This window comes from Balearica regulorum, chromosome 1 (assembly GCF_011004875.1).
Source record: "Balearica regulorum gibbericeps isolate bBalReg1 chromosome 1, bBalReg1.pri, whole genome shotgun sequence".
Taxonomy (NCBI): domain Eukaryota; kingdom Metazoa; phylum Chordata; class Aves; order Gruiformes; family Gruidae; genus Balearica; species Balearica regulorum.
The window spans coordinates 125,011,160-125,028,653 of NC_046184.1; the positions used below are offsets into that span (position 1 = coordinate 125,011,160).

At 43.0% G+C, this 17,494-nt stretch overlaps 1 protein-coding gene across 1 annotated transcript; it reads left to right on the forward strand.

Annotated features, from left to right (window-relative positions):
• The first annotated feature begins 3,012 nt into the window (after window positions 1-3,012).
• On the forward strand, window positions 3,013-10,631 carry DYNLT3 (dynein light chain Tctex-type 3). The gene is made up of 5 exons (XM_075774434.1): window positions 3,013-3,136; window positions 4,402-4,443; window positions 6,327-6,450; window positions 7,230-7,307; window positions 8,415-10,631. Exons 1-5 carry the CDS (start codon window positions 3,107-3,109, stop codon window positions 8,489-8,491), a joined length of 351 nt encoding a protein of 116 aa, XP_075630549.1. The 5' UTR covers window positions 3,013-3,106; the 3' UTR covers window positions 8,492-10,631.
• Window positions 10,632-17,494: the final 6,863 nt, after the last annotated feature.

Below are 17,494 nucleotides of genomic sequence, written 5' to 3' on the forward strand. Positions count from 1 at the left end.
CTTTCAGGGCTTTGCGTATTTCCTATTACAGTTTGCAGAACTAATTATACTGCCAACTCATTTGCATTTTCCAGTTTACAATTTGCAGTAGTGCCATAAAGAATTAAGCAATGTTATCAGGTAACTCCCCTTGAAAAGAAGTGCACTGGCTCCTAGCCAGTACTAGCATTGCTTTTGTGAAATCAGTAATAGCATTAGTCATTCTCAGGAAAAAAAAGGGGAAAAATATTGGTGATTTTGATTATGGAAATTAGATAAAAAGTGAATCTTTTAGGAAAGAAAGGAAAATAAGTGCTCAATAGTTGCGAAAGCTGAATACACGTAAGTCTAAAACTATCTCAAAAGACGATTTAATACCTCCTCCTATCTAAAGGAGAATCCAGGCTAGCTGGATGCCTGGCAGATGTTATCTAATGCCTTATTGATCCAATGAATCCAAAACCAGCTCTGCTTCAGTGCTTTATTACTCATACTTGGATTTTTTTTTCCCCTTATATTTAACATAAATCTCCCTGAGTTCAAATTAAAGCCATTATTTCTTGTCCTTCCTTTCATCATACATTGGTCTGTTAATTGCTGCACAGTCAGAGACATCTACAAGGAAGACTGGGTAAGGGATATAAAACAGATGCAGTTCCTCCACAAATTACATTTTCTAAGCTTCCTTTTGGTCTTGCTGCCTTCAGGAAGAATTACTTTTCTGTCTCTGTCCCACCATCACAGTGGGCTTAGAATTACATTCGATGCCTGATCAACACCAAGCAGTACAACATAATTGCCTTCTGTGCCCTTCATGGTGTTCTTTGATGTATTTAGTTATTTATAACATCATACCTAGGATCCTATTTATTGTAATTCCATATTTTTTTCTGCAGCAGAGTCCCCATTTTGTATTTGTGCATTTGATGTCCTGGTTTTACAGCTAGTACTTTATATTTTTTTATGAAATTTCTTCTTGTTGATTTCTCCAACCTAGTCAATATTTTTAATTTTGACCCTGTCATTCAATGTGCTTGTAACTTCTTTCAACATGCTGTCATAAAAAGCTTTTATAAGCACTGTTTTTATTCCATGATTCCAGTTATTGTGACTAATACAGATTAGCTCTTGGGGAAAAAAACCACCCATCTTCTTGCGTTTATTCCTCCTACTTTGATAACCCTTTATTAGGAATGATTGGTTACTTTTTCCCTAGATGAGATATTCTGATGTGGGAGAGCACAAAAAGACAAATTTACTACAAAATAACACACCTACTATTTATTTTCCCTTCATCCATTAAACCAGCTGTCCTACCAAAGAATAAAATCAGATTATTTGACAAATCTGTGTTGGCTGTTCAAGGGTGATGCTGGGTGTTTATTTGTAAACACTTCCTGGCTGAATACTGTTTTGTCATTTTGTTATTTTTCTAATGGCTCTCTGGATGTTGAGCTGAGCCTGATGGACTCAGAATTTCCTCAGACCTCCTGCTATCATCCTATCTGTAAAGAGTAATGGAGGAGGAAGGATAGGTAATTTTTTTGCATTAGGACCGACACATACACTCTCATCGGTCATTCAGGAACCTCATGTATTTTCCATGGAATTCACTGAGATGATTGTTGCTAGTATTTCAAAGAATGTACTTCTTGGAATATTTCTAAACAGAAGTGAAAAATAGTCTAGAAACTATTTTCATTTGATAGTATACTGCATCCAAAGATACAGATTAAAAGATGCATGGTCTCTGAAAATACAGAGAATAAAAAATGCACGAGAACCCAGGGTAAGTTATTATAGCACTGTTAATTTTGTCTTCAGGATGCCAGTCCCTGTACAACATATGCTTCCACTAGCTTTTATTTCTTTAAAAATAAACATGCAATTTTATCCCTAGCTTAGCCCACAAAAATACTGCAGAGGTCACAACACAGAAAACTTTATATTGAAGGAGATTCTGTTTCATGTGTTTTCCTATGACCGCATCCATCTGTGCTTGCTCATAAAGAGAATTAGTCTTCACGTTCAGTCCTCTCCTCCTACTCTAGCCATTAGCGACTATTAAACCTGGAAGCTAGTTTGAGAGCAAGGCAATATAAAAAATGTTTAGCTTTGCTTCCCCCTGTACTTTCATGTTTTTCAAACAGTTTTTCCAATGAGTGTACAATTAACACTGAACAAGAGACATTTTTGCAAGGTAAGTGTCTGTCTGTCCAAACATATGCCACCAAAACTGAAACTACAAGTGGGGCAGCCTTGGTCCTCTCTCATGTTCAGTCTGGTTCAGAAAGACCAGGTATCACAGGGGGTAAATTTACACAAGACCTTCCTCTGGAATAATAATAATAATAATAATAAACCCCCAGCATTTGAAAATTCTGTAATGTTGTGTTCTAGGTGTCTTTCCTGTTTCCCAGGCAACTTCAGAGAGAAAGAAAAGATCTGATGTATTTATATATACACACACACGTATTGAGTCAACTAAAACTCACAATCAATTCTTTATATTGAAGTGGAACTAAAAGAACCTGAAGTTGCACTTTGCCATTATTAAAATCTAATGGCAACTTTGTGTCAGATAATTGACACAGATTCATCCAGAAAAGGAAAAAAAAAGGGCGGGGGGGAACAAGGATATTACTTCACCGCTTTTATGCGGGACTGCAAACACCCGCCGCAGGATCGGCTCGGCACTGCAGAGAGCTGCCCAGCCCAGGGGCGAAACGCACCGGCAGCCACCGAGAGGCGGCACCTCCCGCCGGCGCTGCACCTGCCGCACCGGGAGAAGGAGGAGGAGGAGGAGGAGGAGGAGCAGCAGCAGCCCCAGCCCCAGCGCCGGCCCGAGTGCCTGGAGTTGGCTATTGCCAGCCCGGCTGGGACTCTGAGGCCAGGCAGTCGCTCCTTTCATTTTCGGCTCGGCACGGCCGGCTCCAGGTACCCGCCGGACGGGGAGACCCGGCCTCTCGCATCCTCGGGCCCCGAGCGGCGCCTGCAGGGCGACCCGAGCGCCCCCCGCTGCCCGCCAGCCGCTGCCGCAGGAGGCCCCGCCCGGCCGGCCTGACGGAGGCGGAGCCGCGCAGGTCTCGCAGCCGTTGCCGGAACAGCAGCCGCCCGCGCTGGGGCCATGGAGGAGTTTCACCCCCATAACGACGAGGTAGGGGCTGCCGCCCTCCGATGAGGCGGGGGGCTGTGGGCTGTGCCCGGCTGGGGCGCGGGGCCCTCCGCCAGCCAGTCCCCGGGCTCCGCGCTGCCTCCGCCGCGCTGGAGGGACCCGGCCGAGGGCCCGGCGGGAGGCCGGTGGCGCTGCCGGGGCCCCTGCCCTGGCCGGGCCGGTTGAAGGCTGTAGTTGTACAGGTGGGCTGTGCGCGGGGACCTCCCGTTCCCCGGCGCTTCGGGCACCCCCGGAGTCGGTGCGGCACACGGCAGCCCGCCTCGGGGCGGAAGGGGGTTCCCTTGTGCGGGCTGGGGGCTTGGCCCTGCTCTCTGCCCGCCTGGGGCTTCAGTCGGTGCCGGCCTGCTTCAGTTGTGGGAGCTGAACGTTCCTGCAAGGGAAGGTGGCAGTGGTGCTGGGGGGTGCTGCCGCCCGCTGTGGTGCTGTCGCTCTGCGGCCATTTTTCTTGTGAAAAACCAACGTGTGTTGGGCCCGGGCTGTGCTGCAGGCTGATGCCTGCCAGCCAGAACTGAGGAGCCTTTCCTTACCCAGGGGGCCTTACTTCGGGTCTCTAGCCACCAGTTTTCATTCAAGAAAAAACCCTCGTTGCAACATTATTGTCCTTGAGGTTTCTGTCCGTGCCCAAGTGTTTGAAATGGATGGAGGCAAAGAGGCAGATGGCAAAGTGGCACATGCTGTGTTTCTTTTGGAAGCCAAGCTAAATGCTGAGAGGTAGGAGTGAGCAGAAAATAGGAGGCATTAAAACTTGCAAGCTTTTTCTGCACTTGAGAAAGTTACTTGGATAAGGTAATGACTATGGAAACCAGTCTTTTTGATACTAGGGGTGCAAAATCTTGTGTTACCGCTTAGCAGCAAAATGTAACTCACGGGTTAGTAACTCTGTGACTCCAATAAAAACCAGGGTTAAGATCCAGAGGAAAAGATTTGCCATTTAACTTTTGTCTTGGTAAAATACTCCTGTGACAAGCATAGACAGTGGTGGAATTTAATCTTTACAGAAAGTCTAAACTGAACCTGTTTCAAAGCCCACTCAGGCCTGAGCTTTTTGGACCCACTCAAATGTAACTCGCAAAACAATACTAAATAATGTATGTATGGTGCTGGGGAAAAAAAATGAAGATTTTAGAATTATACTAACAATGCAAATAACCAGACACGGGGCCTGATCATTACGTGTTACTTAGAGTAAAACTGCATCATTTCTTTACTTTTCTATCAGAAATATTAATAATTAGTTTTTATTACAGATGATCTTCAATGCTGATGAGGCCCACAACATAGTTAAGGAGGTAGGTTTTAGCTAACAGCTGTATTTCAAAGAAATTCTTTACTTTACCTCGCGCTATAGTGAAAGCACTTACTTTCATTGACCTCTCAGATAAATTCAATCTTATATGAAAGTATTATTTCTGTCAAATAAAGATGGAGTTTCATTTGGAGCTGCTTGAAGCTTCATCTAATTGCTGTCTTCAACTACCTAAAGAGGAGAAGGTAGATGAGAGGAGAGCCAGATTACGGTTGAAAGACAAGGGGCAGCAGTCACAAATTGCAAGGGAAATGCACTCCAATTTTATTTTTTTTTCCCCTTGATCGTACTAGAGAGTGGTTAATCACTAGAAAGGTCACAGGGAGAGCTTGAGGAGTCTCCATCTGTCGAGATTTTTAGAACTTGACTGGATGAGGACCACTTTGAGGAATGTGGTCAAACTTCGAAGTTAGCCTTGGCTTGAGCAGAAGGTTGCACTACATGAGCTCATTATTCTAGCAATGCTTCTGAAAAACAATTTTTACACAAAAAGAGCAGGCTGAAAGTGAATAGCGTGATGGTCTAAATTAAATACCTAGTAACTGGAAAATGATTAATGAAGAGCCTGTGGCATACAGATGCTGTCAGGTTATGCAGGGAAATAGCATTTTGAGAAAGGAATTCCCACAGGGGCTCTGCGGGTCCTTTCCCACCTGCTCTATCAGGAAGGGAAAGGGCTGCACTTTTAGAACTGCTCCAGTACACAACAGCAAGCTCTTGGGTGTCAGATAAATGACAATTCAACCCTTTATATAACTGTCCCTGCCTTGAAAGGCCAAATACGGTATGACAGAGTCTCCAGACACTGGGAGTAAAGCCAAGTGTTTCTGCCTCTAATTGAAAGCTTAACCAGAGCCGAGGAGTTCTAGCACTGGGGTGCATTTCTGGAAGGACCAAAATCCCCGAGGGATCTTGTTCCTCTGCTGTCTCTGTTCTGTGAATGTTTGTTTCCGTTGAGTCCTTTATCCAGCTTTATATACTGTGATCAGAAGTAACTGGGCTTTTTGATATCTGGGGCACAAGTCTCTTACACAGCCTGTTAGTGGGTGGTTAGTGTGTAGGATTCATCTGAATGAATCAGAGGAGAACGTAGTTTTGTTTTACTTACCTTTTCCAGGTGTGCGTTTCTCAACTGAATTTCTCAATTTTTAGAAGTACCTATCAGCACATAATTCTGAATTTGTTAAAAGTAGAGAATGCAGTTTAAGAGTTACAGTTAGAGAAAAGTCTTCCTGTTCAATCATTTCCAGTTTAAGCAAGGGTTGGCCAGTCTGTAGCTGTGGGAGAACATGCAATTTTCAAGCAGTTCAGATATTTCTTGTGCTCTAAGATATGACCCTTGAGTATCTCTCACTCTCATATCTTGTCTTTTAAGCTGGGGTATGCACTTCACTACTGTTGCTCTAGCTCTGAAGATTTTGGTATATTGCTTGCAGACTCTGAAGGGTTGGCCAGCCCAAGCTGACATTACTGATTTGAGTGGTACCATTTCCATTACAGTAGCTTCTGAAAACCAAGCTGGAGTAGGCAGCCATTAGGGACAGTGGGGTGTGTTAGAATCTTCACTGGTAAATAGATCATTCACTTAACTTGGTACTTAAAGCGCATGGCTAATGTCTTTCCTACAAGAAATTTTCAGTCAGAGCCTCATTTTTCTCCGTGTAGTAATGTGGCGAATATGTACTAAAAACAAGTTTCTGAGAAGGCTCATTTTACTTCCCATTCAGCAACTGATACCTGGTGAGCTGAAGTGATTTAAAAGAATCCAATTGCCAGATAAAATTCCTCTGATTATGTGAGACATTTTAAACCTCTACGTTTTGAAGTATGTTTACTCTAACTAATTGGTTTTTTCCTCTATTTTAGTGCATAGAAAGTGTTTTAGGCAAGGCAGATTATAATCACAACAAAGTCAACCAGTGGACTGCTGCTATAGTAGAACAGTCACTGACACATCTAGTAAAACTCGGAAAAACATATAAGTACATCGGTAAGTACAAGCAGTCATACTTTTACCGCATACAATCACAATAAATAATTGCTGAAAGGTTCATTTGAATGCAGTGCTCTATTCAGTAGAAAGTTTTAAAATGTAGACAAAGCAGAGCAGATACCTGAACTCTTATGTTATGTAGGTTTTTAGTAATACTTTAGTCCTGTACACTAAGTCATGTCCCATTATATTTATATGCATATCTCTGGAAGGGAAATGGAAATAAGTAGAAGTTTAACCCACTTCGGTCCTTTTGTGGAGTGTCGATGTAGTAACAAGTGTTTGCACTCTGTTCTGTTTTGAAAGTCTTAGATTCAGATTGTCACTGGTTTTATGACCATTGCAGGTCAGTCTAGAAATGCTGCATATTACTAGGGTGTGGTTTCAGAGAGCAACAACCAGTACTTTTGCAAAACAACTCATCAAGTGCAACTTCTGCTGTACCTGTAAGGACAGCACCTGCAATCCCATTCTGAGGTGCACATGACACAAGCCATATCTAAGCAGTTTAAAAGATAAAACCCATAATCCTATTAGCAAGCATTTTGTTAAAGCCGTTGTCTTTATGGGAGTAAAAATAATCATGAAATGAATACCAAGTTCTTGAGGAAAATACTGAGGGTGGGGGGGGGTTTGTCAAAAATGGTTTTGACTTAGCTGAATACCACCTGCCAGCCATTTGAAAACGTAGTGCAGGCTTGAGTTCAGAAGTACTGAATGATTCACCTCTTCTGCTTTAATAATTAATTCCTTGGTTTTATGACTGTATCTTGCAGTAACCTGTGCGGTGATGCAGAGGAGTGGAGCTGGTCTTCACACAGCAAGCTCGTGCTTCTGGGATACCACAACTGATGGTAAGTTTCCTCATTCAATTTAAAAATCTGTAATAAAAGGAATGTTACTTATTGCTCAGTTGTAATAGCTAAGTCGACCATTTTGGAAGAGTGATTCTAGAAGCAGTAGCTTCCAGGATTAGATAGATGCATGTTTACAGTTCTAGCAGAAATATTTGGTTAGCAGTCGGTGCCTACAGTAAGAGCAACTGCTTTGTAACTTACGAGAAACAGGAGTAGAAATGCCTTCATTCTGAAATGAGTCAAAACATTTAATCCTCGTCAGTAACCATAGATCAGTTGAAGAGGCAGTCAAACATTGCTCACAGTAGATACAAGTAGGTAGTCCTAAACATATCTGCCTGTCTGCTGTAAAGGGATAGCCCTGCTTTGGAGGAGAACAGAACTTGGTGAAAAATAGAAGTAGTTTGACTAACAGTATGTGTTTCAATTGCTTAACTATCAGCCAGGCTTTGGATGTGTTTTACTACTTCTAAATTAGTCCTAAATGCATTTTTTTCCCAGGTTCACAGTATTGTGGAGAAACAAGATTATTTTAATCTTATGTCTATCACAGACTGAGAAAGGTCTTTTTAGAAGAGGGCACCAACATTTAACTTTAAAATAGAGATGGTATTACGAAGTCAACCAAGGTTAAAAAAAATTAAATTATAACGTGAAGCTAAGTAAACAAGTACAGTTTAATCTTCATGTTTCCCTGGCTTGTAAGGCATGGATACATTGATACAACAGAAGAGGGAAAATTACAGAAATTACTAGAATGTATTTGAGCCGATCTTTTTTCTGATTTCTTGCCTGGTTATCTTGCCAGTTTCAGTACGAGATTGTCAAGGATTTTTGCAAGTCCAGCTTTTAAAGAGAGATACTGAAATTATGTTTTCCTGGAAACTGTCTTAAGCACACAAGGCTCACGTTAGGTAGTAAACAACGTACAAGGTAATGAGAATGTTTTGAGGAGTGTAATCTATTTATAGCCAAGATGACATAATACTTACCTTAAATCACAGCTGAATTATTCATACAAATTTGACATAATTTACACTACAACAAAGTGAATGTATTAAAGACACTGGAATCCTATTTTTATTTTGTAATAATCTCTTCTAGGAACCTGCACAGTGAGATGGGAAAACCGAACAATGAACTGCATTGTCAATGTGTTTGCTGTTGCTATTATCCTGTAGCTGACTGGAAGATAAATATAAGCAACACCGAAGCCTTTAAAAAATAATCATCCAAACTCATGGCTAAATATTTCAAACCATTATTTGTTTTTGTATGAGGAGCATACAGTCTAAGTCAGTTCTCGTAGATTAATTATCTGAAAGCTAGCAAAAAAATCAAAATATATATATATAGCTAAAGAGAAGGTTTTAGTAATTTAAATATTCAGACGTATGTTAATGAGAAGATGCCACAAAGATCAATACCATTTATATCAAAGCTAATATCTAAGATACTTTATCAAGAGGATCAAACCACATCAAATCAAAGGAAAGGTCAAAGGGCAAGCAAGACCTCTCAGGATTATGGTGCATTTGGGAACAAATTATGAACACAGTTCAGAGTGGATATACTGTAAACTGTACTGGTGCTTCATGTTTGATTAAACAAAGTTAACTGTCACACTGAATGCTGGTGCTTGTGAAGTTGCATGAGCATCACATTTCGGTCAAGTGTGAACATTTATATGGAAATTAAATCCAGTTAAGCTTTTACCCTGGAGGCAGAGGGACAAAGGTGAAATATTCCTAATCCAAGCATAATTCTAATTTATCTTCAGAATGAAGAACATAACATTTGTTATCAATTCAGGGAAACATGCTGGGGATCAGACATCAGCCCTTAATTCATAGTTTATAAATCTGAAAACATTCTGAAGGTTCTTAAATTTGATTTTACTCCATGACTGCGGAATTTGTGGCAAGCACTTTATTGATTCCTTGTGCAGTAGCCAGGAGCTAGGGCAGTAAAACTGGACCCACATTACTCAAAGTAGAATTAAAGCGTTTGGAGAAAAGGCACACGCATTTCTAGAGGCTCTTGTTAGCTTTGAAAGCATTTATCTGAAAGCAACATAACTGTTCTTTATAGGAGCGGTTCCTACGTTCTCCAAGTCTAGAATTGGATCTTAGTCCTATGAAATAATACAGTTAAGTTTTAAGCACTAAGAATTCCCCTCCTGTAAAGATTTACGCAAGGTGTTAACTTTGCTCATCTGACAAGTCTTAACTTGAAATATTCCATGTGGAAGAAAAGCATTTGCACAGACGCAAGTATTTGCTGGATTGGGGCCTACATTTTTGTTGATTAATGCACAAATTATATGATAAAGAGATGTATCAATACCAAAAATGCCTAAATGATTGCTGCCACTAAGTGGCAGCTACATTAAGTTGTTTTCTCAGATGCTGCTTAAGGATAGAATTTCTTTATTACTGCATGTCTTTGGAAGAGACTGGTAACTACCTAACAGCTACCATAAGGCTGTTCTGGATTTTAACAGATGAATGTTAAAGCACTATTATGCAGCTTTGTTTGGGGTTCTTTTGTTTTGTGTTGGTTTGGGGTTTTGGTTTGGTTTTTTTTTTTTCCAGATAACTGACTATTAGGGCATGTAGCAAGTGTCCTGTACAAAGAAGCAGCTAAAAACCATTTCATTGCTTAGATTGTGTATGCATATAGCTAGTATGAGACTACAGAAAGAACGTGTGTACGTGTAATTCACAATAACGTTCAAAATCTCTTGCTTTGCAGACAAATAGAATTCTGCTTTTACCTAAGTGCAAGTAAAATTAATACTGTAATATTGCATTTGCCTAACAGGCAAGTGTAACGTGAAGATGTATGTGTATGTTGTACTGACCTTCAAATGTACAATAATTTAATATTGTTGGGTTAGGACAGCAATTTCTCAACTAGGTGCCAGCATCCAAGAGCTGAGTTGTGGAACTGACAAAAATGCAGTAGTTGCACTGATGTTTGGGATTGTGCAAAGTGAAAAAATAAGTGGGGTAGCAACTGGAAAAAGGTTTGGTACAATTGATACAGTTTAAGAAGTGGGTAAGTAAAAATAGCGGTGGCTGTTAACCCCTTTAGTGGGCATTCAGGTGCCGTGGTCAGAAGAAATATTCCGAATAGCCACTTGTAATCTCATTTGGTATTTTTGCTTTAGTTGAAAACAAGATGCACTGAGTAAGACTATCAGTTTAATGTGGCTTGGTGAAGGTTCCGCTGCAGAAGAACCTAGAAAATACTGCTTAATTATAAGACTGCTTCATTTTTATTTCTACCAAAAAAAAATAAAGTTTTGCCTTAGTTGTATTTTTGCCTCATGTTCTTCATCAATATAAATAGGAAGTGGGAAAAATATTCCTCTTGCTTTCCTCCGCTTACATACAAGAGTGAGAACTTTGGATCCCAATTCACTGAAGTGCTGCGTGCATTTTAGAGACAAGACCTTGCCAAAGGCTAGTTTTCAGACTTGGCCTAATTTCTTACACCTCTTGTTTACTCAGACCTCTTCCTCTTGCTGCTAGTCTTGGTGATGCAAGTTAAAGTTTTGTTACTCCAGAGAGATTGTTATGAAACTCTGGGAAAAGTATTTTCATTCCGCATCATATCCTAGTGAATTTAACTTCTTTCCCATCTTTCTTTTTCCCATCCTCTGTGGGTACAAACAGCTACTTGTAGTTAATATAACTTAACAAATGCTGAGCACCATTAGTTGCTTTTCCAAGTAGTTTCTTTTCAGGGATAGAACTGAATTGCAGAATACGAAAACCCACGACAACATTATATCTATCTATCACCATAATGTTTTCTTAGTTGTTGCAATCAGGGGGATGAGTTACTGTTGCCAACAGGGATCTTATTAATGGGACAGAAGAGTTTGTATTAAGGTATAGCCCATATTATATGTTTCTACATGTGATCTCATGACAAAAGACACTTGTTATTCTTCCCATGCAGATTTTGTTAATCTAAACAGAAAAGTGTGAAAAGGAAAGTAAGGGAGTAGATTCATTACTTTCCTTTTCATTGCCTGCCAGGTGTCCTTTCTGGTGACTGTCTTCCCAACTCAACTTGATCAGAGAAACACGTATGTTCCATTTAGATTCAGGCAATCTAAAGCACTTCACAGAAGCCACTGAAACCTCAGGTTGTAGCTAGCCTGTTTAGAGTTGGACATGAATGTCAGAGCACTGATATTTTAAACACACCATAAAAGAGAGAACATTAACCACTGGTAGCCTATATGCTACAGTAGCTGCCATATAGAGAAAACAGGGTTTTGTTCTAATACAGACAGTGCAACAGATCCTGTAATGAACAATTTTTACCTGATGGTGGGGATGCGTCTTGCTGCCTCCTGTACATCTGTTCCCATTTGATTCAGAGAGGGATTTTTTAGTGCAGTCACAGTGTCACACAAGCACGGAGCCAGACCGCACGCCCCATCAGAATATCCTGAGCCAGGAAGTTCTGCCTGTGTGTCCATTCCCAGCTCGAAGCCAGCACCGGTTTGTCTCTCAGGGAGGATCTGAGCTCAGATGTGGTGTTCTGTAAATGCGGCAATAAACCCAGTTGCAAAGTGGCTCCAAAGCTATGCAGTCACGTTTACGTCGTGTGGCATGGGAGCTGCTCTAGCCCCTTGGGTCTATGCCGGGAAAGGGGTCTGTGGACATTGGCTGGTAGGTGGAACGGTTTCTCTCTCCCCTTCCCACCCACTGGAAGGAAGGGTGCAGCCAAACACCACGTGCCCACCAAGGGGGATTTTTCTACTCTGATGAGTCTAACTCACTATGGAGTAGCTGGAGGTTTTAGCTCACATGTGCCATCAAGCATCTGTTTTTAAACACAGGAAACATACTGTGACAGCAGCTTTGTTTGTTATGTAAACATTTTGTAAAAAGAAACAGAGTAGTGCTAGACTAGCTACAAACACCCCTGTAACTCCCATCCTACCATCTGACCTAAAATGACTTGAAAAGGAGAATCAGGGTTACAGAAACACACCTCACTGGTCATTATGGTTTGTGTCAGGTGCTTACGATTACTCTCTCATGCAAAGAAACTACCGCAGCCACATAGCACAAGTGCATGAAGGAAAAGAGACAGAAAGGCAAGTCTTGTAGTGACACTGCCATTTTATTTAGACAGTTTTACCGTATCTGTAAGTTAATTACAGCATTCGTAATCTATGCTTACATAGTTTCACAGTGTAGAGACCACACAAGCCATTAAAATCCTACAGGGGAAGGTGGCGAAATGGACTGGCTGATTTGGCTTCAAGAAACTCAAACTTATTTCTAATCAGCAAGTTCTCCTCTTCACAGGCCTGCACTGTATATAATTAGAATAATTTCTGAACAGCACCTCCTAAATCAGAAACATCATCATATCTGCAACCCCCTTCCATTATATCTGTAAACACCTTAGGAATAAATTAATCATTCTCTGCTATCTGTTCTTGTCGACTACTGAAGTTTTTGAGGCAGCCTTTGTTCAGTGCTTGTTCATGACCACCTGGGTAAAATTAGAAGTTGGGGGAGGGGGGCAAGAATGAAATGAAGTCCTTGTCTGACAAAAAGAAGGGTGATCTTTCTAGATATAACCTGTCACACACACGCACACACATATATATATTTATAGATATGTTCATCTCTCCTATTTATCCAGTTCCCTCACAACTTTGATCATACATAGATAATTTTATTCATTTAGAATTTCATCTCATTTTTTATTTCTACTTCAGCAATGTGGAAAATGTCAAAACAATGGCTCCAACAGCGTTCGTGCAAACAACTACCCTGGCCAGAGATAATACAATTTAGCATTTAGATATTAGCCAGCAGAAGTGAGAGGGCTGGGTGACAGCAAGGCTATGACTGCATTTGCTGGTACTCACAGCACTCCGCCTGAGGCAGTTACGACTTTGTTCAATCTCAGGCAATAATTTTAGGGGGCTTGTTTTCTGTGTGGGCTTCTACAGCAGCTGTTGAAATTCATCTGACCAAATCACCCAAGAACCTACTGCAGGGTTTTGAGTGATGTCACTTGTTAGTTTGAAATGACTTCAAAAATATGTAAGGACCTCACAGATCAATGCTGTAGTAGCTATGTTGTTCATGTTATATATAGTGTTCACGTCTGAGTTTAACATTTTAGGAAATTAATCTTAGACAAACTGTAACCACAGTTGTAGCTAGATGATCTGCTAATTTTGTGAACACATTATAGTTTCCTATTTCGTGGCACTCATTACAGGTCCCCCTGTAATTGAATATAATTGAAATGATTGTTTATAGGGAACAACTTTGCAAAAGCTAGCTTAGGAAGGGAAGAAACTGAGTAATTTTAATTTCAAGTTTAGATCTGGATCAGCTGAGGCTCATGGATCAGTGCTGGGGTCTTCCAAACTTCTTTGTACCATTGCTTTGACAACTTAAGCAAACGTACGCAGTTGCCTCGGGGGTGTGTGTATGCAAAATTTTGGCTTCATTTGAGTAGCAACTGGTAAACTCATGCTTTCCAGTTTGGGCTTCGTGACTTGCTCCACCTGAAGCAAACACAAACCTCTGTGAACACGCAGTTCTGCTGCCGCTGGAGGGGGATACAGCAAGCGCCTGCGCCGCCTTTCCCTTAACTCGTCCGGGTTATAGAGTTTTGGCAAGTCGGGCTTTAGCCGAGACTGGACGTGCCGCCCGGCCCTTGGGTGCCTGCTGTAAGCGGCTGTCCCGCACCGACTCCCCGGTTACAGCACCTTCACGGCAGTACGTGCTGAGCTGGCTGCCTTACAGCTTGAGTACAGGCTGGCTGCCCGCACCTCCGGATTTCAAGGCAGGCACAGCCATACCAGCCGCTGGCAGTCGGGATTTTGCGAGTCCCTGGGTGCCGTGCTCCTGCAAAGGGAGCCAGGGAGGCGCAGCCCCCTCACGCCTCCGGGCATCGCGGGGCCGGGGCCGGGCCCGGGCCGAGGGCCGAAGCCGGCGGCAGGTGGCGCGGCAGGAGGACGCGGCCGAGCCCCCCGCCCGGGCTCCTGTGGAAAGGCGCAGCCGCCGGCCCCGGCCCCCGGGCTACCCCGTGTGCAACGCTCCGGCGGGTTGGCGGTGAGGCAGCACGCCCACAGCCGGCGGCAAGCCCACCAGAGGCCGGGGCGCCGCGGGGCGGGGGGTCGGCCTGGCCCGGCGGTGGCTCAGGCGGGAGAGCCAGCAGGGCCCGGGGCCGAGCTGCCGAAGCTCCCCTGCGTCCCCCGGCCGGCCGGTGAGTCACGGCCCGGGCACCCCCGCCGCGGAAGAAGGAGAGCGCGGCCGGGCCGGGCCGGGCCGCGGGTGGGAAGGGGCCCGTTGCAGCGGGCGGACGCGGCTGCCGGGACGAGCGCTGCGCCCGTTACAAAAGGCCGGTGCTTCCCTGCCTGGGGACTGGCTGGCAGCAGCTGCCAAGGCGGCTGGCCTGATGGGTGACCCCGGGCTCGGTGCCACACCGGGCAGCCAGGAACCGTGAAAAGGAGAGGGAGGTGGCAGGAGAGCAGTGGCGGCCACGGCATGGGAAACAGCCAAGGTGGAAACCCTGACTGTAGTCAAAAAAAGTGGTAGTCATAACACATAACAGTAACTTTCTTACAAAACAGCGTGGGGCAGTTACGGTTATGCCATTCCTCTTGAAACGTATGTTTTCTGTGAAATTGTCGTAGCCTCCAGGAAACATGAGACTGCAAACAGCCTGTCGTGGGTAGCCGACAGATCCCCCGCAGGCCCTCTTCTTACTTCCCCACCGGGAATTCGGGAGTTACGGCAGCAGCTGTGAGCTGTGTAACTTTGGCTATTTTTGTATAAGCTGATGGGCCTCATAAAAGCAAGCTTTTTGTGCAAATATTTAACTATACGTATGCAATACTTTTAATTTTGGTGTTGCTACTATTAAAAATACTTTCTCTTGAAAAGAGACACGGGACTGCCATTCATGTATTAGACCGCAACAATAGTGATACCTATTGATACTGAACAGATGTTGGGGAATTGAAAATAGAATTGGTGTTATATATTGCCATTCACCTTCTGGAGCTGGTCAAGGGGCTGTACAATCTCGTAAAAATTTGCATGTTTTCTCTTCTATAAGCCAAACTTGAGAAAAGCGAAGAAGAAAGTACAAAAGGGCAGGGAAAACACCAACAGCAGAAACAGAAACTTAAGGAAGAATACAGATCTTCAGATTTATTTCTCTTTTTTCCACATAGGTTGGTGATTTAAATGATAGGAAAACTCCAAATCATAGGACCAACCTTGAAATGCAGCTGAGTTTAAGAAACCTGGTTTCTCTCTCTTTTTTTGTTCCTTCCCTCAGCTCCTATCTCATTTCTTTAGGAAAACAGAGTAAACAAATAAACCTAGGTTGGAAACCTAAGAATTGCTCAAACAATAGCAGTGGAAATATGTGATCCTGGTTCTCGATAATAATGGTGGTAGTAGTAGTAGTAGTGGTGTTATTTTAATAATGTTATCACTGGATCACGTAGAAGCACTAAGTTGGGAACAGTGCCCCACTACTCTGGATGTTATTCAAACATAAAGCAAAAGCCCAGCTACTGTCTGAAAGCTGCTCAGTTTGACTGCAAAGAGAAGACTGCAATGGGTGGACGCAGGCAGTCCTAGGAACGCAAAGGAGCAATATTAGCCACCCCAAAACCAGTAGTCCTAGAGAGGAATTCGAGTCCAACAGTTGTCTCAAGATCAGGATAGGGATGAAGATCTCTGAGGAAGATCATGGCTGAGCATGTTGATGCTGACTGATAGGTCAAGGGCAGCAACAGCAGAGGGTTAAGGATCTGCCAACTTAGCAAGTTTAGTCACAGCATTTTGAGAGTTGCACTGAGTTAGAAGTCAGGCAGGAGAAGGTTTAAGGTGAAAAAGGGAGCATCGGCTATCGTATAAAATACTTTCTCAGTAAGAGATGGAAGAGAAGCAGGGCTGGTAGTTATATTAGAAATAAATTGGTTTGATTTTTTTTTTTTAAGATGAGGATATTCTTGAGTTGGGTGGAGAACGAGACAAACAAGGGGAGAGGTTCCCTTTGCAGCTTGTGTGGTGTTTACGAGATATGCAAAGGCCTTGGCAACCTTTCCCACTGACACTTTCCTCGGCAGGAGTAAATACCTACTTGGCATGTAAGGCAGTGGTTTGCTAGCCCACTCTGGCAATATTTTCTCTGCTGATACAGCTTCCTTGCGTGATTACAAAATGCAAAAGCTGTCCCCATAGCTGGCAATGAACAGTGTAAATGACTGTGTGTATTAGCTAAATAAGGAGGGAACACCTGTTACTTCTAAAGGGGAAGTGGCCATCTTAATGGTCTACAGCTTAATCTTTGCAAATGACTTGAAAGTAACATGAGGACTTTCGTCATGTTCTTGGTTTTGGGGCTAGTTTCTGTTGCTTACATAAATGTAAGTGTACCTGCTAAATTTTTCTAACAGCAAGTTGTCTGTATCTATCACCCCCTGACTAAATGCAGATTTTTTTGTAGCATAACCGTTGGGGGGAATGCCTGACATCCAGCCTGACAAGCCAAGACTCATGTAGTGGCTCTCATAATCTCCTTCCCTGATTACTACTGTTCCCTTTCTGTTTGCCTCAAGATCCCCTCCCCAAATGTTGCTACAGAGATCTTATCTCTAATCTGGCACCGAGATCTGTATCCTGCTAATTTATAGTTAACCACCCCACCACCCTGGAAGGATTTAGGGCATACAAGTTCCTACAGAGGAGTCAGTGCATAAAGGGCTTAAACAGGATATTATCTTCTTGCAGATTAGCGACAAGGAACACTGGCAAATACTGGCCCTGTAATGCAACGCTCAGACCAACAGTCATATCACTGCAGTTGTCCTGGAGGAGAGCTGTTATTCAGAGCAGTTGCTTGGGGAAAAGCTGTTGGTATGCCCTAGGCAGTGATGTGAGGGCACACAGCGTACGAACCTGCAGTCCCCAAGCAGTCGCTTCATTCGTTGTGATGGCTTTTATAGTGGTAACCGCTGAACATTTGACAGATTAATGCAAATAAAGGCATTGGGGCATTAATTAAATTGCCAACAACAATGACTAACTTGAGGCAAAATTCCCCAGCTATGTTTGCAACACGGGCTTTGCTGCCTGCCTCAGAGGGTGTGAAATAGCAGGGAAGGGACT

Coding starts and splice junctions, on each gene's coding strand:
- DYNLT3 (XM_075774434.1), top strand. CDS start 3,107: ATGGAGGAGTTTCACCCCCATAACGACGAG. Junction 6,451..7,229: donor AAAAACATATAAGTACATCG/GTAAGTACAAGC, acceptor TGTATCTTGCAG/TAACCTGTGCGGTGATGCAG. Junction 7,308..8,414: donor CTGGGATACCACAACTGATG/GTAAGTTTCCTC, acceptor AATCTCTTCTAG/GAACCTGCACAGTGAGATGG.